The sequence below is a fragment of the Calidris pugnax genome, unplaced genomic scaffold (genome assembly GCF_001431845.1).
Source record: "Calidris pugnax isolate Ruff unplaced genomic scaffold, ASM143184v1 scaffold178, whole genome shotgun sequence".
Lineage (NCBI taxonomy): Eukaryota > Metazoa > Chordata > Aves > Charadriiformes > Scolopacidae > Calidris > Calidris pugnax.
In genome coordinates this window covers 408,152-431,974 of record NW_015090986.1, presented here as the reverse complement: position 1 = coordinate 431,974, position 23,823 = coordinate 408,152, and the positions used below count along the sequence as shown (strand labels likewise).

Below are 23,823 nucleotides of genomic sequence, written 5' to 3'. Positions count from 1 at the left end.
TTCCCAGATTTCTAGCTTGCTTCTTTGAGACGTTGCTTCTGTTGTCCCATCAGTGGTTTATGGCTCTGTAAGCCAAAACTTACAGGATGGTTTTGATTTTTGGAAAACTTTGTTAATCAAATACTGGCTTTGCAATATCAGGGGGAGTTTGAATCCAGCTCCTCTGAATCTGGAGCTCCCCCTCTCAGTCACGCGCCCGCGTTAAGTGACTCCATTTGTGTAGTTTCAAATGGCTGTGTAAATCCAAAAGATGGGCAGAGCAGAGACCCACATGGCTGATGGGTCCCTCTGTGCTTTCACGAGCCCGTACCACAAGTACAGGTTACTGAAGGCTGCCACGAGCACTTGCCACTTTGCCTTTGGCCTGTGGACGCACGGTGCAAACCCATTTCTGTTGTCACACTACTGCCCAGTGTAAATCAGCAGTAGTAGGTTGTTTCAGCGTGTCTATTTAAAGAAAATGCTTTAGTAATTATGGAGAATGCTTTAATGATATCCCTAGTTGATGATCTTTTCTTTTAAATGCTTCCAGATGTCTGAGCACCGTGAGCAAGAGTTAAGAAATTGGGAAAACAAAAGTAAACAGGCTATGCTTTCCTCTCAGAAGAGGTTTTTTTTTTCTTTTTTCTTTTTAATGGGTTCTGTATGTTAATTTGAAGCAAATATAGGCTTATCGCGCTCAATTTTTTCCTGGAGTCATTTCATAAACTCTTATCTAAATCATGAATTTCTTATCAGTGTTTGTGTTAAGTAATTCAATATGATGGGAAGGAACAGCCCATCTGAATCTAATTTTTCCTCTTCTGTGCTCAACAAGTACGTGAATGCAGAACTGGAATTGCAGTTTGCTTTCACCCTGTTCCAAATGCAGCCAATTTTCTCTGTTGATTTAATAGGGTTTGTAGCACTGACGGTAAGTACAGAGGGGATCTCTGGACCTCCCTCCTGGAGGCAACAGGACTTTTAGAGCATTCACGTCACTGGGAGCGAGAGCGAGACTGGCTTCTTTGCAAGTCAGATCTTTTCCAGACACTTGCGTCTTTGAAGAAGCTTGGCCATCAGTTGAAAGCACAAATGTTTCTGTAAAAGGTGGCTGTGATTAACTGGCTCTGTGTCTCTCTGCAGTCGAGGTGACCAGATCCTGGAGGCAGATTCGGTGAGTCTGCGCCACGCGGCTTTGAGCGAAGCCTACGCCATCCTGAGCGAATGTGGTCCAGGTCCTGTCAGCCTTATCATTAGTCGGCATCCGAACCCAAAGGTGAGGAGAAGACGTGGTAGTGTGTCTGGGGTGTTTTCATCTGGCCCCTGTAATTTGAGTCTTGGCTGTTGGGAAAGCAGCAAATGAAGAATATTGGATTTTTCTCTCTATGGCATGTGTTGTGCAAGAAGTCAGGGCTGTAGTGTTGCCTTCCAGTTTGCTAAGTTGTAGCAATGCTGGACTGTCCCTGCTGCTTTTCACTTAGTCACCCATTGAACAAATGCAATTTTCCTGGAACTACTTGAGTGAAGTGTTCCCATCTTTCTTGGTATGTGGACCAAGTGGCAACGCAAATGCGGCACAAATCCTGTTCCTCCTTAAAGTTACTTTGCAGTTAGTTTGTCTTCGGGTAGAATATAATTTAGAGCCAGGAATATAAATATCAACAGACTGAACTGATCAACTGTAATAAAGTAGCAGGAATTCTGTTTTTAAAAAAAGTAAAATCTGTCTAAAGATCAAAGTTTTCCTTCAGGAATTAAAATGTGAGAGTCTGGAATGTACTGCTACTGTGAAATCTGTGCAAGGGCAATTTGGAAATAAGGCTGTGTTTACAAAGTGAGTATTTTCAATCAATTTTTAAAAATTGGTGATAGAAGATAAAAGCCTTTTAACCAAGCTATAGGGAATAACAACTTCTTTTATTTCAATATTTCAAAGAATTTCATGAGTGTACAAAACCTTCCTGTTTAAACAGGAATGAAGCTGTAAAAATATTTGCATTAGTGGGTCCAGAGAGCTCTGACTTTTGAACTCATAACTACGAGTGGAGGCCTTAATAAATCCATATCTGGGAGAACTCAGGTTTCTTATTTTATAATTAATTGCGTATTTTCTGCTAAATCAAATATACAAACAATAAGCAAATAGGGGTCTACTGCCCAGAGTTTATTATCATTGCTGCGAGGCCTCGTGCTGCTAAAAAGAAAGGGGCTGTGGTTCTGTTAGCTAAAGGTAAGCATGGAGAGGGTAAGAGTTGGGCTCATAGCCTAGGATAACAGTATTTCTAGGGAGTCTGTATGCTGTGCTGAACCAGCAGCGTGGTTCAATTTGATTGCATTATTAAGGCATATAGACTTTTGGGGGAGCCTGTAAGTACCATGAAATAAAAACTCCGTGGAGTGGAGCCTGCCCTCTCTCCTCTGTCCTTCAGCTTTCTGTTCTGGTGGCTGGAAAGCGGCTGAGTGACCTAACCAAGTATCTGCTGAGAAGATGAACTAATTGCTTGCTGTTTCTCAGTAACAGAGGGAAACTATTAAGTGGCTCCTATTACAGTTTTCCATAAGTGATATTTAAAATGACAACAAATCTTTTGCCAAGAAATGCTAAGAAAAGCTAAAAGTTGAGCTGGAGAGACCCTAAGGCATTTTTCCCCCCCAGGCAGTATTGAATCCACAGTCCCTCATAGTTGGGTCTCTGAAGAATGTCCATATGGGGACCCATATTTATCGTTATGCCTCTGTCACCCTTTTCCTGACAGCACTGGGGGCTCTACAGAAGCATGTGTTGGGGTTATTTTATTTTATTGTAATTTATTTGCTCTTAGTAGTACCGCAGCCTGCAGATCGTAGTTAGGAATTAGCTTGTCCCTCTGCAGTTTGATCTGCCTGAGGCGTAGAGGATGCTCAAAAACAAAGTTGGCAGGGCTTGCAGAAGTGTGGAGTTTTGGTTAGCTTTAAACAAATACTGCAGTCCGCCCAGCACCTCGTTTTACTCTTGGGACATCTTGTACCCAGAGGTTTGTGTAGAAGTCCTGGAGCATGCTCTCAGGGCTTGGTCCGTGTCCTGGAGGAACTCTCTGTGCCCCAGGAGCCCGAGGGCTTTTGGTTTGCTGTAAGGTCATGCCACAGGCTGAAAACAGAGATGTATTTCTACAAAGACTCACGTTGTTTTGGTCATTTTTATACTTAGTATCTCGTTTTATGACACAAAAGGTCCACAGTACATTTTGTTGCTGAATGTGTTCACTTCAGTGTTTTCATGTACTTCCAAGAGAAATACCACAAAATTTTCTTTCTTCTTGTTATTCTGAGTGAATGCGGCATTTAAACTATGTTTAAACTGCTGAGTTTGCTTAGGAATCTTTCAAATCTTCATGGTTCAGAAAGATTCAAGTTTCCAGTCTCTATTTATCTTGAATTTTAATTCATGTAAAGCAATGTGTATAGAAGTTATTTTCGACAGAATTAACTTGCTTTCTGTTTTTAAATATATACTCCTGCAGACTAGTGGTTCCTGTTATAAAATTATATGGAATTTTCCAGTAATGAGAATTAAGTGCATGGCAGTAATTCAGGACAAAATTAGCAAATATGGTAAACCAGTATTTATTCTTAACCCAGAGAAACATTAATTACCAATTACTTATTTAGGTTTTCTTTTTAGAAGCAAGAAATTAAAATTAAAAAGACAGCTAATATCTTGGGAAGTCTGGTATTCTTCCGGTAGGTTAAGTGTAGAATATCTTCTGATGTACGCTTGTACAAGGCAGTCTTTGTCCATTTTAAGGTAATATTTTCTCGATAAATCAATGTACAGCACTTAATTGAGTTAAAATTGTGGTGTAATGGCTTCATTTGATTTCTTTAAGTCTGGTGCTGTTTTATTTATGGTGTAACGTGGCACTTGGATGTCATGAAGACTCATGTGGTCTTCATGAAGTCGGCAGGTTTCTGCCTCATGGTTTCTGCAGGAGCATGGCATGGAGGGAATCTGAATCAGGGGACCAGGACTTGGGAGCTCTCAACTAGGTCTTCTTTACTGCTTCTTTAAAAATAGTAGCATATCTGAAATTAGTCATGCATTTCTTGTGATAAGTGGTCAGACTTTCATCTTCGTTTCATCTACCTATTTTGATCTCTGTTTCATTTGACTTTAGGTTTCTGAGCAGGAGATGGATGAAGCAATCGCACGTACTACCCACCGAGAGAGCAAGGATGCCAGCTCCTCTCACATCACAGGTAGCAGCATGTTCTCTCCTAATATGTGTCCTTTTCCAGATGCAGGAAGGTTTAAGACATGCTGTTGGGTTCCCCACCATCAATATTTTGTGGGCCCTTGAATTAGCAGAACACTCTGTCCACTGTAATCACTCTGTCCACTGCAAAAATTTTAGCAAGAACATCTGTTTTAGATGGATCAACTCTATAGCTCATGTTGCTTGATTTGGGTTTCACTGGGCTGCCATGATCTGAAGATAGGGTTGCCAGGATGTGGTTGCTCTATGTTCTCTTCAAGATGAGTGGGAAGCACAGTGTCCTGGTAGGAAAAGAACAGGAGGAATCAACTCCATCTGTGTACGCTTATCCATGTAGGTGGCCAAAAAAACCCCCAAACAAACAAAAAAGAGAGAAAGTATTGTTGTGTTAATTTGAAAAAGTCCAGATCTTGCATACTGGACTATATATTTTAACTCTGTTTTAATCTTTGGGGTCACGTCAAAACGTATGCTCTGGCATTTGTCTGATGTTTTTGAACTCCAGATTTAGCACTTCCTAAAATCTTACAGATGAAAGCAAACTCTTGGCAATGGCAGAGTGACCGAGGAGGTAATTTTTAGACAGATATGTTAGATTTACAATTATTCTCTTTATATCTGTGTCAGCTAGAACATTTTTTGAAGTAGGTCTTGCCAGTGGCTGCTAATTTGTCTTTCAAGGTTGAACCTAGTTCAGCAGCATGCTCCAGTGTGTGCAGGAAGACCATCTCCTGTTCACCTCTTGTTCATAGCTCTGTCCTGGGCCTGGCTGGCCTAAAGTGTCTCTGCAACCATGTTTCATCTGATATGAGGGAGAACTTGTTAATGTTTAAATATGTTAAATATAAAAAATGTTAAATAAATCTCACTTTAGGAAAGCAATTCAGATAGTAAGTAAGTGAGATTAAATGCAGCCCCCAGCTCAGAAGGTGAATGAGCAGCTTGTTGGGATATATGGACCGCAGCTTTAATTTTTGGCATCTAACTAAGCTGTGTTTAACAGGAGCTGTACAAAAAACCCCGTCTCCTAATGTGAAGGCCAAACAAGGAGAGACCTCATCTCCCCTCAGCTGGACCATGAAGCGCTTCCTGGAGCCAGCAAGCCGGGTAAAAGGATTAAATGCAATAAAAGCAGCCTCTGCTCTAAAGTCAGCTTTTGCTGAAGCTCTTACTTGATCAAGGAGTTCAAAACCAAACCCCTGTGCTCCTTCCCTGCCACATGGGCTCCATAAAGGAGGTTGTTTCTTACGTCACAGGTTTAAATCGTGACAGCAGCAAGCTCCTTTTCGTCTGTGTGGCTGTAGCCTTCACACAGAGCGTGGCAGAGCAAGCTGTGGGCTCCCACCTCCTGCCACCTGGAAGGGACACAGGGATGAAGTTAGCAGGATAGACTTGAGCCTGTGAGGTCCCGGGTTCAACCCGACAAGGCTGAGCGCTTGGTCTCTCTCCGTAGCCATTGTAGTGGAAAAGTCTCTGGTTTTCCTGGGAAAGCCAAAGAAGCCATGCAAAACTGTGTCCAGAGTTACAAACCCTTCCCTTCTCTCAGTGCCGAAGGTGTATCAAGGGAATTAAAGAAGGGAATTATTTCATCCCTTGTTTCTGCATTGAACCACACTGCAAAGTGGGAGTGGGATTTGGAATACTTATTTATTTATTATACTGGCTAAAAATGTACCGATGTGTGGCATTTCAGCTGTCCAAGTTTTTCCAATTTTGACACTCTCAATATACTGAAAAGTCATAGAATCATAGAATTGCCTAGGTTGGAAGGGACCTTTAAGATCATCTAGTCCAACCATCAACCTAACCCCAGTACAAAACCATCACTAAACCATGTCTCTAAGCACTGTGTCTACCCGTCTTTTAAAATACCTCCATGGATGGTGCCTCAACCACATCCCTGGGCAGCCCATTCCAATGTTTAATAACCCTTGCAGTGTAAAAATTTTTCCTAAAAAAAGAAAACCCTCTCTTTTAAAAGGTGGCTCTAAGTTTCCTCTATCGATAGGACAATGCGAGTGGAGTTTGTGGTGCTTGCATGCAGGCAGGGGCTTTAGGCACTGATGACAGCTGGTCACCAAGCTCACATTTTCTTCAGCAGGGATCTGTCAGCTCCGAGGCAGAGCTTTCCCAGTACTTCTCCCACGACGGTACGAGCCAGCTCCCGTTTCCTGACGCTGTAGCCGGCTCCTGTGACGAGGAGCAGCTCCGTCCCAAGAACAGGAACAGCCTGTTGGATGATGGCTCTCTTCTTCCTGGCAACCTGAGTAAGCCGTGGAAACGTGTCTGGTCGTTTGGCTGGTGGAGGGAGAGTCACTGGGTGCTGGTTTGCTTTATGGGAAATGCCGGGCAGCGTAGCGCCCATCGTATTAAATTCTGGAAAATGGAAGGGGTTTACAACAATGCACATAAATGCCCGTTTCCATGGTGTTTTGTCCAAATTGCTGCTCTGATTACGTGAAATTGACTTTATTTGATTGGTTTGGCCGAAACTAGATTGACAGCACTGCAGGTTGTTGGGTTTTTTAATACATGTATGATGATCATCTGGTTGATTACATTTAAATGAAAGTGTTCGCAGCTATCTCAAAGACACAATTTCAGAATGTCACATATACCAGTGTAACGACAATCAAATGTTCAATTTGACATCAGATACTTTGCATATCTGTCTTTCTCCCCATAGTAATTGACTGAAAGAATCTTAGATTTCCTTACTGACATGCACCTGACCTCAAATTCAAAGGATATTGCATTTTTTCTTCCTTTCCTATGCTTCTCAAGTAACATCTTTGTCTACAGAGTATTTTTCTCTGGAAATTCATTATTTAATGTTTAAAAGTATTTTTACATTTTAGAATACCCACAAAACAAAGCAAAACCAAATAAAATTCCTACAAAATAAAGTGCAGCTCTTTCTAAGAAGGATGTGGAAAGGGTTCTTGGGTTTATTAGTCTTTAATTTGAAACTCATTGTCATGTTATTGTGCCTTTGTTCGTTCAGGAAAGCATTTTGCACCGCCTTTAAGTTGATGCAGGCAGTCCTGAGCATAGATTTAAGCAAAATATGAAAGAAACTCTGTTGTTTAAAGTAGAATACACATGTGAATTTGTATCCCTTTCTTCTTCAGGTCATAGTCGTAATTTAGAAATAAACTGAAAATAGAACCAGATGTGCCATGAATTGATTTTAGGAATTATCCATGAATTGTAGAGCTATTTGCCATCCTTCTTGCTGTTTACTGTAGTTTGAGGGAGGGCATGAAAAACCCGTTTTTGCTTTTGAGGAGAGGTTAAGGTTCCCCTGCAAACAGAGCCACATGTACTCTGCTGCAACCAGATGCATGGTATTAAAAATCATCTATAATGCAATTAAATTATAACTTTTTTTTTTAGCTGCTAGAGAAGCAGGAGTGGCAAAAGCAAATGGTCTGGCTTCTCCAACTAGTGGGAGATCGTCTGGCCTTCACAACAAGCATGTGGAGTCTGTCCGACCTGGCATCCTCAGCGACAGCCCCAAGTCTGCCCGCAGCCCCTTTCATCGACAGAGGAGGGTTGTTTTCTACGATGGTGACGCTAGTGATGACGACGAAAGTTCCCACTCACAAAGAAGCCAGAGGGCCAAGAGCCAGGAGGACGCTGGCATTGTCATTACAACCTCGTCTATAGAAATTGATGATGAAAGCCAGGACAGCGAGTCGCCTAGATACAGTGGCACAGAGACATCTTCCTCTGTCTTCAGCAACTCCGTGGAGTCTGCAGACAGCACACTGGAGCAAATTGACTCTCCTTTCTTCCCCATCATAGCATTCGATTACTCAAGCGTGCCTGAAGTTCGTTTCGGTAGCCTGAGTTTGAGGGAGCTCCGGGAAGCACAACTTGAATCTAAGAGATCGCCAAAACTTGAGCACAGAGCCGTCACAAGAGTGAAAAGCATGATGAGCACAGAGTGCCGAAGCCTTCAGAGACAGCGGGTGGAGGAGCATGGCTCTTACAACAAGCCTGTTGCGAGGATGCTCCCCCACAGCAAGAAGTGTGAAGCACCTGATGGGGCCGGGCAGGGGCAGGGTGAAGTAGTCACCCTGGTTCGCAATGAGCACGAGTCATTCGGACTGGATTTGGAAATCCAGGCCGTGCCCTTGAAGGTTGTTGTCACAGGGCTGCGGCCAGGCGGACCAGCAGAAATGGTAATTTTTTTATTTGGGTTGCCTCGTTGTGATTTGCTTTCGCTTTGCAGGGATGATCATTATTAAGCAGGTGATCTGTTGAGAGTAAGTGCGAGGGAGATGTTTGTCTCTGCTGGGCAAAATGTCTCATCCCATATTATTCCAAAGCTGCTGTTAAATGAAATGTTTCTGATTCAGAAGGGCATCCTTGGCTGATTCAAAACTAAGAAAGTCAAGAGGCAGGTCTACTGAGGTGGACTCCTCCCCACTCACACACAGTTCTGAGAGAATACTATTTGTTTACTTTCTTTTTACCGGGGGCAAAGACAAAATAAGTAAATCCTGGTGGTAAAAATGTTTAGTATTTCATATGCACATATTCGTGTGTTACACAAATCTGGTACCAGGAGACCTGAGTGCTGACCAGGTTTGCAAAGCACCTGGAAGTACCAGTAACATATTGCTCTTCTGCATCTCACACATGCACTTACTAGTGTGGATACTTGCTTCATGCTGGTTATGGAATCGCTGAGCTAGATGCAAAAGTGCAGAAAGAGGAAGGAGGATACTCTGATGTACAAAGCTGGATGTGGCATTTTTAATCCAGATAGTATCCAGGAGGGTAAGAGGAGATGTTATAGCAGTTTGAGTTGGGCTGTGAGAGCTGGGAATTCTGTTCCTCCCTTTTTCTCTGACTTCCTGTGCAGTGTTTAGAAACTTAGCCTTTTACCTTAAGAGCTCAGTCCCTGTCCAGTTTGCTTGTTCAGGAGAGTGCAGTTGGCCCAGTGGAAGGTTGTGACCAACCTCCCATGTAATTCATATATGAAATGCAAAAATGATAGACAATCAGTCCTGAGGAACCTAGGACTGATCCATCTCAGTTCATTTAAATGAAGAATGCTCTGTTCTCCATCCTGATACTCATCTCTCAGCGAACCAAGCAGCTCTTCTGACCTTCCTGTGTGAGATTGATCATTAATTCCTCTCCTGGCAAAAGCACAGCCTGCTCTTTATTTACATGTTGGCAAACTGACAGCAGAGGTACCTGTGCTTTGCAGTGATGTGAAATAGGGAATGTTGCTCATAAGCCACTAATTGCTTCCCTGCAATCTTTGCCCCTGTGGCAGGGCTTCTGAGGTGTATTTATAATTTTCTTGGATCTGTCATTGCATCAGGGATCAATGGGCAAGATGGCTGTAGGAGACGAGATTACCACCATCAACAGCATCCCAGTCAGTAAGATGACGTACGAGGAAATCTGCTTGCTTATGCAGTGTCTTCCCACATCCGTAACCCTGGAGATCCAGAAAGCAGCATCAGGTGAGAGAGTAGTTTTGGTTTTGTACCATTTATTCTGAGTACCAGTGAAGAAAACACCCTTGGATCAGCTGGGTCTGATCTTCTGCTGCCCCAGCTTCCAGCATTGATTCAGAGCAAAAGCAGGGAGTACATTGTGTCTGCAATCGGTGAGCCAGGCAAAGCACTTCCTCACCAAACTGGGCTTTTGGGGTTCTCCCTAGCACCACCATGAGTGGAGCAAACCTACCCCTGGGTGAAGCGTTCACAGCTCCCACTTATCCTGTGTCCCTCCTGCCAGCATTTGCAGAGGTCGGATTCATGTCATGCAGAGCTGGAACTAACTCGGCAGCGACCCTGTCCTGACAACCCATTTTACTGCTATGCCTGTTCAGTAGATATATTGACCCTTTCTAACAACATCTGTCTCTTAAATCTGAAGTTTAAGTAATGTTTTTATGAATGGACAATAAGATAATAAATGCCTCTTTTCTCTCTCTTTTCTGTCTCTCTTCTCTCTCTCTTCTCTCTTTCCCTCTCTTTTTCTTTCTTTCTTTCTCTCTTTCCTTCATTCTCTCTTTCCCTTTTATGTGTCAGAATTCTCTAGTGTGCAGAAAGATGAAACACAAACCCCAAGAAAACTAGAATCTTATCAAAGTGTTTATTTGCATGTTTCTTACAAAAAGTTTTCTTGTTTGAATTGAAATATTCGATAGCTTTAGCTTCTGCGCAGGGCTGATTTATGCTGCTACAGCAATATATGCTTCCCCACAGACTGTACAAATTACGTGGTGTGGAAATGAGTGTTTGAAAAAGAAAAGCATACTTTTCAAATTCAGGAAGAACATAATATTTTGCTTCGTTTTAGGTTATGATCTTCTTCATGTACCTATTAATACCTGGGAGCCTAAAGTGCTTCCAGATGCTTCAGTTCCAGTTGTTCTTTAAGTAATTCCTGGCTTGGCAGAGATTCCTGTTCTTGTTTCCTTAGGCTGCTGTGGCTTTTGCAAACCAATAGCACTGCGGTAGGGGCACACTGGCACTCCTTTATCAGGCAGGTCTTCTGCTCTCCCCTTCCTCTCTCCGTGCCCTGTTGGCAGAGAAGAGGGTCTCTTTGTTGTGTGATCCAGCATGCTGAAGCAGGGCAGCACTTCAAATCTTAGCCTGGCTGCTTCAGATGGACTCTCCTGAGACGCCTTCCCCTTTGTTGACTGCAGGAGAAGCCTGCACTGCTTAACATGGGTACCTAAGTTAAGTGATGTGGATAATCCCTCAGGTTTGTGCAAGGCCTAGAGAGATGTGCTGGCACGTTTGAATGAGCAGGAAAGGATGCTGGCTCTGTGAATACACCCTTCCTTCCCCATGTACTTCCTGGGCCTCATCTGGTAGTAACTGGGCTCTGGAAGGCAGCTGGGGTGGGCATGCGTGTCCCAGAAGCAGCGTAGAAAGGTGCAAGCAGGTGCCTAGGGTGAAGTGCTGAAAATTGAAGAGCTGTAGAAATGGGTGAGCTGAACTATCTTGGAGTGCAGCAATTACAGGGAGCTCCGTGTGTTGCCCAAGAGTGGGTTAAACATGTATTGGAAGCGAGGACAGGTCTGTGCCAGAAATCCTGTAAAGCCCATATGCTCAGTGCGTGTATAACATCAGCCATGCGTGTCACATTAAACACCTGCAGAAGTGCCGGGAGGATCAGAGTCAAGTTGTTTATGCACAGCTCGTCAGTGTGTGAATCTCTTCACCTTTGTTTGGTTGTGCCAGTGCTTTGTGTGCCCTCTGCAATCTATTGGAGACATCTTCCGTCAAACAAGTAATGAGAAGCTGTACTAATCAGCCTGCCTTACTGCACACCGACACTTAGGTAGTTGGCTGCTCGGCTGCTGGAATTTCAAAGACAAGAATTAAACAGATCACGACTGCTCACCTTGGATAAGTGGGTTGCTCCCTCCTGTGTGCTACTCAAATACACGGGGTTATGATTAATTTGAGTTGTTGTAAACACAGTTACAGAAGAGGAGGGGTGCAGAGCAAAAGGGAAGCAAGTAGTCTGACTCCGTGGGTGTCTATTTTTGTAGTAAAACCTGGTGGTTTTGTACATAATTTCCTATATCTAACAGGATTTTGCCTTCTTTTAAATTTAAGTTATTTTTATCCTAATGCAGCTGTCAGCAGATTTACAAACCTCATCCTGTCCCCGGGGGTGGACAGTCAAAATCAGGCCGATGTCAACAGCGTCCTCGCCGCCGAGGAAGCGCCGAGCGCTGGGAAGCGAGGAGAAGGAGCCGGTCTGCAAAATGCCGGTGGCGGCCGCGCGGCGGAGAGACCAACACTGCCACCTGATGCCACGAGCAGAGACACGCAAAGAGGGACCACGAAAGGCAGCCGCCCCGAGGACTGCGCCGCCGCCATCCCCGTCACCGACATCGATGACTTGCTCAGCCAAATGGGTGCCCCCGAGAGCAGGGCGTCGCGCACCCCGTCGCGGGCCGAGAGCCCCCTCCGAGAAGAGTACACCACCATGTGCTGCTGTGGGACAGACGAAGGCTGCCCTGGTTCTGAGCCACGGCCGGCCAAGGAGGAGCTGCTGGAGAAAACTGTGAATTGTGGGGCTAACGCTCAAGGGGTTTTGGGGCTGTCTGTGTTGGACTCCATTAACACAGGCAAACTTTTTACTGTGAATAAAAACTCTTTGAACAACTATTCTAGGAATTTTAGCAGTTTAAATGAGGATGAGATGCCAGCAGCCAACTCTCTGGAAGGTAAGAGAAGCGACCCTTTTCCAAAATCTATGTATGGAGCTGCAGAGGATTCTCACTCGGACGCGGAGTCTGTCACCGAAACCTTTGATAGTGCTAATGAGGTGCTGCTTGGGCCTTGTACTGCTGCTAATGCCCCAGCAGTCTGTGCTGCAGCAGAGTCGGATGAGGAGCAAATTGAGATTTGTTGCACCAACAGTGAGCCACAAAAGCCTGCACAGGAGCAGCATCTCGCACCTGCAACAAGCTCATCCTCTCTGTCCCCGCTGCACCCTTGCAACAGCAAAGTTTCGCAAACCGAGGGCTGTGCAATGTGTGGGTCACTGGAGACAAGTATCAACAAACTGGGCTTGGAAGACCACAGTGGTCCCACTTGCTGCCCTTCACAGTGTTCAGATGTGTCCTCTGCGTCCTTGTGTTCTCCTTCCCCAGTTTTAATGCCAGAAAAGGACATCCTAAAGAATTCAGTCAGTGTCCCTGAAGTTTACTCTTTCTGTAACAGTGGTGCCTTAAGTACAGAACAACAGATGAGTTTGGGGAACAGTAATGGACGTATAAAATGCTGTGAATCCATTGAAGAGGAAGGGTCTCTGCATTGCAAAAAGATAAGCTTTTGCTCTGCTAGAAATGTCAATGGCTTGGAGAACAACTTGCTTGAGAAAGAAGGATGTTGTGATGAGCAGAGATCCAAATCTGAAGGCGAAACAGTTGTTGATGACTGTAATCATGCTGTTAGTTACTGCTTAGTGAAGAAAGAAGCCAACAGTTTGTCCAACTTGTCTAAAACAGACAGCAGTCATGTGAATGCATCATCATCAAGAGCAATATCACTCAGGTCTCCCTTTCCCGCTAGATCTAAAGATCCAAAGGCTAACACAACTTACGACTTGCCAGGGAAAAATGAGAAAATTAACTCTGCGACTTCAGGAAGGACTTCAAATGGAAAAGTCCAAAGCTCAGGCACAAATCACTGCAAAGGAGCTGCAGTACCGCACAGCCCATCCTCACAGAAAAAATCCTGTCAGGACTCTAAGGGAACGGCACAAAAAAGTATAATGGACACCCTTTTAAATAACCAGAAGGCCAAAGCAGGACCAAAGCTAAAAGGGTTCACCATTAAAAGCAAAGCAAAGGCAAATTCAGATTCTTCTGGCATTAATCCTACCAAAGTCAATGGGGCTGATCAGAAAAGAAATTCTGTTTCTCCGCAGCAGTCCCCCAAACTCCTGGCGAAGAAAACACCATTGTCCCGTAATTCACCTACAAACCCAGATCCTGGCAAAAGCATTTCAGCAGCCTCAAGGACTCCGAAGTCAGAGCTAGAAAATAAACCATCTCTGGTGATTTCTGAAGATTCACTTTCGCCTCTCCTGAATGGCACCAGCAGCTCAGTAGTGAGCACTGAAATGAAATATAGCTGTGAGGAGCTAACAGACCTCCAGCAGGCATGGGGAAAGTCAAAAGAAAACCAAGTCTCCATGCAGTCTGCACCGTGTCAAGGTATGGGTGTTAAGGTGGACGATTTCAGAGCCAGAGATGGTCAGTCCAAAGTCACTTCATCTCCTCAGGGGATACCAAAAGTTGAGTATGTGAAAGGGAGGACTGAGAAACCTGGAACAGGCCTGAACACGATCAAAAGCATCTATAGTGCAGATGACCTTAGGCAATTAGATCTACAAACCATAGGACCATCTGCTGGAGTCTCTTCTTCACTGAGGTCCCCCTCAGTTCAACAGGAGCAGCTAGAAGGGCAGGAGATCCAGCGTACTTTCATTGAGGTGAAGCTTTCCTCTTCATCATCCTCTTCCTCATCCTCCTCTGCCTCTTCGTCACCAGCATCGTTTTTGCAGCTGCCATTGCTAGAGAAAACAGAAGAGGCAAATGCAGAAGTGCCTCGTCTGACTGAGGAAATGGGGACCATGCAGTATTTCTCAAAAGTGGATACCACTGGAGACAGAAATCTCTATGGCTTCTCAAAGCCTGTGACGAGGACTTACTCAATGCCAGCCCAGTTATCGGGTCACTTGAGAGAGGACTGCCGTGTCGTAGAGGTGCAAAGCCCACAGGGCCACACTGCAGAGGAGAAATACCCCCAAGCAGCAACAGGGATGTTAAAGATGGTCCATCTCAACCTGGCAAATGGCCAGAGCGGGAAGGAGCAGGTGTACACCTCCAAAAGCACCCAGAGGGTCCATGACACCTCCCCCTCTGCCAGCAACACTAGCTGCCCCACCACCGATAAGCTGAGGAGCTTCAGGAGGAATTACTACTACTACGAGCTGAACTGGCCGCATGAACCTACCTCATCCTTCTCCGTCAAACAGAGGATCAAATCCTTTGAAAACCTGGCGAATTTCGACCGGCCCATTGTGAAGGCCATCGATATACACTCGGCCGTGAGGTCCCCCCTGGCCAGGAGGTCATGCGGTGGGATGGCCACCACCACCAGCCCCGCCGAGACCCCGCGGGCCTTGCGGCGCAGCTTGAGCTCCTACGGCGGCAGCCCGAGCCCGGCCCACGCCATGGCCAAGTCCCCCATCAGTGCAGAGCCCAGGCGGCCCACGGAGGGTGGCAAGGGGGAAGGAAAGCCCCAAAGGAGTGAGGATGGCAGTGCTGGGGCAGACCCGGCCACCTTTTCCTCCTCGGCCTCACAAGCACGCCGCAGCCGGGGCCTGGGGCGACCACCCCTGTCCCGCTCCCGGCTGCGGGAGCTGCGGGCCCTCAGCATGCCCGACCTGGACAAGCTGTGCGGAGAGGGCTTCTCGGGGCCACCACAGCCTGCCTGCTTCAAGACGGAGCTGGAGATCACACCCCGTAGAGCCCTCGGCATGTTGGCCCAGAGCAGCGCAGCCCTGCCGGCCCGCTGCGGCCCCGCTGAGGCGGGCGCCATGGGGATGGGTGCCGGCAGCCCTCGGGACAGCGGCTCGGGGACACCGGGGTCTGCCTCGGACGACGACGTGCCCCATGGCAGCTCTCCGGATGGGGAGCGCTCAGGAAACAGCTGGTCCATCAGGTTGGTGTTGGGTTTGCTACTGCCATTTCGTTTTCATCCCCACAAGCTTCTCCATTGCCCCAGGTCCTCCCCAAAGCCTGTTTCAGCATTGGCCCCGGCCCCCGTTCCCCTCACGGTTGGGGGTGCTGTCCTTCATGCTCTTACGCTGTCTGGTAGTGGCCACAGTTCAGCATGAGATGGAACGCTTTATCCTGACTTTATCCTGGCTCCTTTTCTGTGTCCCCTCTGGCTGTTTTTGGTGAAGTTTTTGGCCGTGTTACAGCACAGCAGCCGCCGCGGAGGGGAGGCTGCAGGCACAGCCTGCAGTGACAAACGAGCTTGTCCTGCCAGGAGCCGTCCTCAGATGTAGCTGTCTCCTTGTTTCTGTTAATGTCTGTTGCTAAAACGGAAGAGGAGAACAGAACGGGGACTGATTTTAAGGTTTATTCTTAGATTGTCTTCTCTGCCCCTTGCCGTTCTCGCAGGGTACACCACTTCTTACCTGGATTCAAGATTTCTGTTTGTTCATGAGCTGGCCCTTCATCGTTTAGCCTAATGCAACCTACATTGTATACCCAAAATGTAACTCTACACAATCTAGAAATATAAAGTTCTTTCACATTTTCCCTGTTCATTTTAGCTTGGATCAGCTGCTCGTCTCAAGCCTGGACCAGCAAAAACTGCAATCTGTTTTGTCAGCAGTAGTACCAAAATGTGATGTTGCTGCTATGCTCCAAGAAGTCAAAGCACAAGTAAAGGTAAAAAACAGAAGATAAAAACTAGATTATTGGTGGTATTTTAAGGGTTTTCTTAATAGCAGATAAACTCTCTTCCAAACAATTTCAGAGCTCCTCCAGTAGTCCTGTGGTAGGTTACAGTTTATGGTCTTTTTTCTAATACTGGTTTTTGAATGCCAGCTATAAACCCATAATAAATTTGAATGACTTTTGTATAAGAAAGGGTATTGTTTGTCAAACGCAAAAGCAGTTTTGAGCCACAATAAATAGGCCTGTTTTAAGTGGAGAAGTATGCCTCCATTTGAGTCATTATTACAGCTGAGAAACGCCTGGGTTTGCCAATAACTGCACATCAGAATTTAACTTTCCACCAACCATCTGGGTCAGTCTCGCTTTCTCCCCTGTGCAGGGGAAGCTCTGTTCCTCTCTGTGACTGGAAGTACCCACCTTTTGCTAGAAGCTGCAATTACACAAATTGAATTTATTTTGTTTAATGGTGAGCTGATGGATTGTGACACCAGAAAGTGGCTGCTGGAGAGTTTGTGAGAGACTGCTATGCCCTTTTTGCTCTCTTCTGTGTAAACTGCTTTTTGCATTAAGATAACCTGCTTCATTATCTAGGTGTTTAAAGAAGGCCTCCAAAGTGAAATGATTGCCAGAACATTACTTCCCCGTTTGCAGTGTTTGTGTTTGTGTTTTTGGGTTACATCCACATCCTTTTTAAATCAGAACAGAAGTTGATAAAATAATGACAGCACTGGAGGAGAAGCTGCCATCTGGTCTGCACAACTTCTGGCTGATCTGCATTTAGAGCGTTCCTGAGTCTTACTCACAAAGATTGCTATTTCAAACATAGAACAGGCTGGGAGAAACATGATCTCCTCAAAATACCTGGCTTTACCTCCTTCCAGGGACAGTGTAGCTAAAGCTTGCAAGTCCCAAGAGCTTGATGAGCCAAGAGAGTTTGGTAGGTTTACTGATAAAGGTAGGATTGGATTGTACTTCTGGCCAGAGGTAATTAAGTGTTCTTTAAAGTATTTTGCATGGGGTCTTGGAGAGATTGTATATTTATGCCACTTTTCAAAGTCTGAGAACTCAAATATTTATAAAGCCGAATGCTTTTTTGGAATGCACTCCTTGTCTGCATAGTTTCTTATCCGTGTTTAAGCCCAGTATGGCACGTACACTGGAAAATTTTATGCTAGTCAAATGCTGGATTTAACTGTACAATAGGACAGTTCTTCATAGTTATGCAATTGCTGAAAGATGAGACGGGCTGAGAGCTTCCCTGGGAAGAATTTGTCATCATCTTTTGCTCTGAACAACACTGAATTTACTGCTAGCATTTAATAAGTGCTACTAAAATAAAAAAAAATAAAGATGTGGGCATTTTATTGTTTAAATCTTTTTGACCGATGATCTTTGCCTAACAGGCTAAACAGAGGTGATCACTGGAGGCCCTGTGAGTCCACTGAGTGGCCACGTAAAGCAGTAAGACCACCAATAGGTGGTTTTTTTGCCCCAAAGTACACATGCTGGCTGAGGACATCGAGAGCTGGGGAGGGAGGAATTGCAATAGGAAGTCAGAGTTCGGACTGACCCAGGACATGTGGTCCTCTCACAGCCCTCTAGCATCTGAACCTCTGATGTTTTTGTTCTTTTTCTTCCCCAGTGTAAGGAAATTTAGTTGTGGTAGCAAGGGTTGGAAAGAACCTGAGCTCTTAAACAAAAAGCGTTGCTATAGTACTTAACAGTCAAAGGTATGTGTTTATTTCCATTATCCTCACTGCACTTTGAGCTAGCCTAGATACTTAACTGATTTTATCGTTTCTAGCCTAACACAAAGCTGTTCTCACTTGGGTACAGGGGAGAAGGGTCTTAACATCTACAAAGGACTGTGGGCTAAGATGTTCAGCCCTGACTGCTCCCCTCTCTTTGGGCGCAGATGGATCAGTGATGTGGGGGAGGATGGCACTGGTTTCTGACATTGGGTCTGTGCATCTGTAATGCAGAAAATATTCCAGGGCTGCTATTTGGCAAAAAAAAAGCACACAGCAAGGCCAAGAATTTGACTGTTCTTTCTCCAAAAAAGATAATAATCTGTGATTCCTTGTGCCTTTTGAAACAAAATTAAAAGGCAAATGCTGAGTTAAAATACTGAGTTTAGTGAACCAAATATGTGATTTAATGCTAAATAGATTAAGAGGTTCGTTTCTAATGATGTGCCATTAATTTTAGTGTTGGCAGTTTCTGGAAATTACTGATGTTGGATGGGATCCTGGGGAAAAGCTGGGAGACCTGCCCTCTACTCCCCTTTTCTGATGCTGTGCCCCACAGTCAGTTACTATCCCCTCGCTCCAACAGATGCCTGCTTGTAGTTCCCCTTACACCACAAAATGTGGTTTCTGTAACAGTGCCTGGTTTTGTCCTCACAACCGTTCAGAAGACAGCACCAGACTTGCTGGATGGGACTGCTTCTCTCTCATGGCAAATTCTGTATTCTGGCAGTGGGCCATCACTTTGAAGAAATCAGCTTTACACCTTTGTTCTGGTCCGGAGTCAAGCTCAGCCCCGGTGCAGACCTGTGCTAGTCACTTTCCTGTGCTGGATGTTCCCATTTACACAACAGCACAGATTTAGTCCCATTTGGATCACTGTAATGGGCTCCTTACTTTTATTTCCCAAGTGAGAGGTTTCCTGCTGTGCCACCTAACCTTCCCATACTTTGGTTTGTAGCCACTGCCACATGCAAGATTGTCCGGTGCTGCTGAGAAGAGATGGATGAGACTGCCCTGCATTACGTCTTTGTAACTGCCTTTCAAGAGGAAGCAGAAAAGGGATAACAAAAGTGTTTGTAGTTCCCTGGAAACTTGCTTGGTCCAGAAGAGTGTATGGGAACTATTGAGTTTTGACTGCAAAATGTTGAGCAATGCAAAGTCGATTACAGGCTGTGAAAATTAGGCTGCCCAAGGTTTAATACCCTTCCACTGTCCTAATTTTGACTTTGCTTTGTAGCCTTGGACTGACTGAAGAAACCTTTGCTGTCATGTGACCTCTCTTCTACTGATCTGTAGCATGAACAGAAATGCATTTAATTCTCAGTTTTAATTCCTTGAGTTGACTTCTTTCACCTGTCATAATCTTAGGATACTGTTAGTTTGTCATTTGTGTAGGAACTTGGTCTTGATCTGTGGTTTTGTTTTTCTTTTCCTTCCCCTTCCCGTCCACCTCCATTTTTCTGCTAGAGCAAAGAAGACACATACTTTGTAGTCTTGCACAAGGAAGAAGGAGCTGGCCTGGGATTTAGTGTGGCTGGAGGAATAGATCTGGAACAGAAATCAGTCACGGTAAGTGATGGCTGCAAGTCATGTTTTTTGCAAAGCTCACTTTAAAGCAGGCTGGTGATTAGATCAAGTGCTCGTTTACCAAGACTCACTGCAAGTCATTCACAGTCATAAAACAGTGTCTCTCAGAGGCGGCTGCGTGCCATCTGCGACTGAGATCAGAGCGTGTCTAGGAAGTGTAATTTTTATTATTGGAAATGGATGCCAATTATGTTTGCAGTCTTTAAAAGTCTGTTGCTGGATGAGATCGGCTAGATCTAAATCCTGCGCATGTAGATGAAATTCTGCATGCAATTGCAGTGCATGCCACCTTTCCAGGGAAATTTTCATTTCCAGCCTGTGAAGTGTTTGAAGTTTTTTTTTTTGCAAATCCTGAGAAGAACTGTTTCAGACCTCAGCAAACATTCTGGATTTCACTTCACAAATTTGTTTTGGTGTTATTAAGACCTGTTGATTGTCAGTAAGTAAGGGTTGGGTTTTTGGGTTTGTTTTTCAAAAAAGCCTTATACGGCATTTTGAACCAAGGATATTGTGTGTCATTAGCTGATACTAGTATGTGAAAAGTGATACCAAGCAGTTGAAATAGTGCTGAAAAAAAGGTGTGCATGGCAGAAAAATCCAAGACAAACAGTGTCCGATGCGACAATTTCTTTACACAAGATACGCATTTAAATTCTGACCTGAGAGAGAGATCCATTAAGTGCTGAGGTTGGAATTAGGATGTGTCCTCAGTCTTTGGTGCCTGCAGCAGCCCTTGCAGGAATCTTCTGGTTTTTTTAAGCAGTCACTGAGTTAGGACACGGTCACAGTCTAGGGAATGGACCCCACTTCTCTCTACAAAGGTTGTGTTCTCTGTCCCTGGCCCAAAGACTCGCAGTGTCAGCTGTGAGCAAGGGGAAGGCTCAAAAGCAGTATCTCACCCTACAGAGGTCCTCACATAGAGACTGGGACACTACTTGAATATATGATCTTGAGCACTCTCAGGCGTTGTAGCTGATGAAGTCTTTCTTCTGAATGGCATTAGCATGAGACCAAAAGAACATCAGCTCCTGCTCTTTCCTGATCTTCTTTGTTCAGTGTGTGTAAAGCAGGCTTCTGAGGTGGGAAACATTTTAATGTCTGTGACCTCCTGGGATTCTGGGTCCCAGCTGGATTTAAGATTGCTGTTAGGTGGGCTGTTCTTCCCATACTTGGGTGCAGAAGTAGAAATGCCTGATAAGCTTCAAGGTAGTCAGGAGCTGAGCATGTGAGGGAAGGCAAGAGATGTTTTGGACGTGGTCCCTGTATTCCTCTTGCATTTGGGTGTCTACATCTGTCATTGAGGCTGTTATTCCAGCTTTGAATGCCAGCTTAGACTGGCTGGATCTGTAGGGTTGTGACAGCTGCCCATCTCAGCTGCATGGCCCTGCAATGAGAGGAAGCCAAAAGGCTTCTGATTCATCCTTGTTGATCTGGGTATTAGGAGAAATTCCTGAGAAAATGCCATGCAGAGTTGTGTCCAGAGATTTGCTGCCTTGAAACTTTGCTCAGCAGATCTAGAACTGTGTGCATGGAAAACCGTATTCTGGCTGCTAAAATTACAGTGCCTGATAGGCAAGGCTTTAAATATTGGGTCTGAACTCTTTTAGTCAGCTCCTTTCTGTAAATGGCACACATCTAGGTCTCAGCTGCACTTGCTGGAGTTTACTCAAAGTTTAATCCAGTGCTTGAAAATACATTTCAAGCCACTAAATAGTCTCTGTGCATCTATTTGCATAGTATTAGACCAGCCAGATTGAGAGGGACAGCTAAATACTTGCACAGCTGCAGCAAGTCAGAGCCTTTCTTTGCATAGATGCTGTGCACTGCTTAAAGGCGTGCGCTTGGAAACAGCACAGGATGCACATCCCAGACAGGGAGAATTTGGGGGGTGGGTGTTGTGGTGTTGTTCTTGGTGTTTGCTATAGTGCGGATGTGGATTTAACCTGTGTGTCACTTTGAAGTGTGTTAATTGAAGACCTTTGAGGAGGAGTTCAGTGAAAGCACAAGTGATTTGTGATAGTACATTCTTTAGGTGATTTTGGTTGTCTTTGGCTTAGAAATGACCATGAAGTACCAGCATCTTTTCCTCTGCTTTCCCCCTATCCATGACTGCAGTTCTTGTCCAGTCACTCAGGCCTTAGTATTTGAGGGTGCTCGTTGGAGCAGGTGTTGCTTTGTTGGTGTCCAGGCAGTGGGCAATGATTGCAAACTTTGGTAAGGACTCTGTGTTCACTTTGGCCTGTAGAGCATGATGTGTGGTCATGAGGTTAATGTGTCCTTAAGTTAAAATTTTTGTTGTAGGTCCACAGAGTGTTTTCAAAGGGAGTGGCATCTCAAGAAGGGACTATTCATCGAGGAGATCTTGTTCTATCAATCAATGGCAAGTCTCTCGCGAGCTCACTCCATGGAGATGTCCTGGATGCTCTTCATCAGGCAAGACTATACGTATACGCTGTCGTTGTCATCCAGAAGGAAAAGGACAAAGCAAACAATTCCTCCAGACTTGAGATATCAGCTACTGGCAGAAAATGTGTGGGGTCTGGAAAGGATGTTTCCATGGAAATAGGAACAGGTATGATCTTTGTCCAAGAACAGTTGGAAGGACTCCCTCACAGAGCAGACTGGAGGGAAAAATGTCCATGTGTTTTAGATTAAAAGCGTCTGTGCTTTATGTGATTGAAGAGAGCAAATGAAATTACCTTTAAATTTTATTTGTTCTCTTTGGAGCCTAAACCCAGTTTGGGGTTTTTTTTTTTTTGTATTTTTAAATATCATAACTAGGCAGAAACTTAGAAGGACATTTAGGGCCTAATCCAATTTCTGCTTAAGTTAGTGATTCCACATATTCTTCCAATCCAGGATAAACTCCTTTTAAGTAATAACAGTAGTCAGGGGCAAGAAAGCAAACAACCAAAAAAGAAAAAAACACCCCAGCCTCAAAGAAAATGCCAAGCCCTGCATTTTGTTATGCTTAACGACTGAACTTGCTCTTTGTAATAGCAGATTTCATACTGTTTCTACTAAAAACATAGAAAAAAAATATTTTGATATTACAGCAAATGGAGCTAAGCCAAATGCAAGGCAGCCATCCCATAGGAAACAATAGATAAATGGTTTCAGTGGAAATGGATCGGTGTAATGGTAAATTCCTGTTTGGGAACAAGGCAGCGTTTCAGCGTGAAGGCTGCACTTCAAGGGTGTTACAAACAGATATCGATTATTTTTTTTGTAGAATCAAGACACAAAATCCATATTGCTGCTGCTTCGGGAGCAGGGGGTGTCCTGCTTCAGTCCAGAGCTGCTGCAGTGTCCCTGGGAGGGAGGGAGCTGTGGTTACAGCTGAGATTTGGTGATGAGGCTTCCAGTACTGGGCACTTAGCTCAGACCACCCCAAAAGCAGGACGTGGAGCTGCCACTCACCCATTTTTAACCTGTTGGCTGTAATCACTACTGGTTTGGGTGTTTGTTTTTTTTTCTGTAGTACTTTTTATTGTTTTATGGTTTCGCTGAGTTTTATAGTACAGTTTTGTAATGCAGCTTAATAGGAACCACCCTGTAAATGAATGGATCAGCCTTTCTGAAATTGCTCCCATGGGTATAACATATATAATTACTTCAGAATCTCTTTCTACCTGAACTCCCATGTCCTGCACATTGCCAAATGTGGAATATCTGCTGGCTGCAGGCACTAGAGGGCAACATTATCTCATAAACGGCGTAGTACTGGGTTATTGAGAACATATTTCTCTCCTGCAAGGCAAGAACATCTTCACATGTTTTAGATAACGTTTAAAGTTGTTTGAGATAACAGTAGCAGTAATTTGTGATAATGGAGACTGCATAATTTTTTACATTCGCACAGGGCAAAGAGGGTCCTGTTTTCCAAAACTGTAGATTTATTTCTTCCTATGCAAAATCGTATTTTATGTCAGCTACAGCAATATTGCATTCTAAAAATATCTGCTGTGTGGGAGGCGGGATGCACCTACGGGTAATTATGGTTATTTCCACAGATGCGAGACCAGAAACAATTATGCACACTAGTGAATGATTACAGATTTTTCCTGAAGAGGATGGAACATGTTTGGTTAGCATGTTTGGTTCATTACTCTTATTTAAAAAGATAAGGCTCATTTAATAAGCAAGTGATAACAAATAAAAGAAAAAGAAATGCTCTCCACTTACTACTTCTGTAATTTTTCAGGTATTTTGTTGATGTTTAGAGTCTTTGCTAAGTTTGCTAAGCTTCAATTTTACCAAAAAAAAAAAAAAAAAAAAA

General features: G+C 44.5%; 1 protein-coding gene across 3 annotated transcripts in view; it reads left to right on the top strand.

Annotated features, from left to right (window-relative positions):
- The window catches only part of PDZD2 (PDZ domain containing 2), a 150,324-nt gene that overhangs the window by 119,984 nt on the left and 6,517 nt on the right, over window positions 1–23,823 (top strand). For 2 of the 3 annotated variants that reach the window (XM_014953964.1, XM_014953962.1), the window contains 10 exons: window positions 1,126–1,258; window positions 4,137–4,218; window positions 5,239–5,342; window positions 6,334–6,502; window positions 7,632–8,422; window positions 9,577–9,721; window positions 11,857–15,463; window positions 16,083–16,200; window positions 19,425–19,526; window positions 21,846–22,116. In XM_014953964.1, the coding sequence (XP_014809450.1) occupies window positions 1,126–1,258; window positions 4,137–4,218; window positions 5,239–5,342; window positions 6,334–6,502; window positions 7,632–8,422; window positions 9,577–9,721; window positions 11,857–15,463; window positions 16,083–16,200; window positions 19,425–19,526; window positions 21,846–22,116 (5,522 nt within the window). The remainder of the gene's footprint in view (window positions 1–1,125; window positions 1,259–4,136; window positions 4,219–5,238; window positions 5,343–6,333; window positions 6,503–7,631; window positions 8,423–9,576; window positions 9,722–11,856; window positions 15,464–16,082; window positions 16,201–19,424; window positions 19,527–21,845; window positions 22,117–23,823) is intronic. The other variant, XM_014953963.1, reaches the window with a different exon arrangement.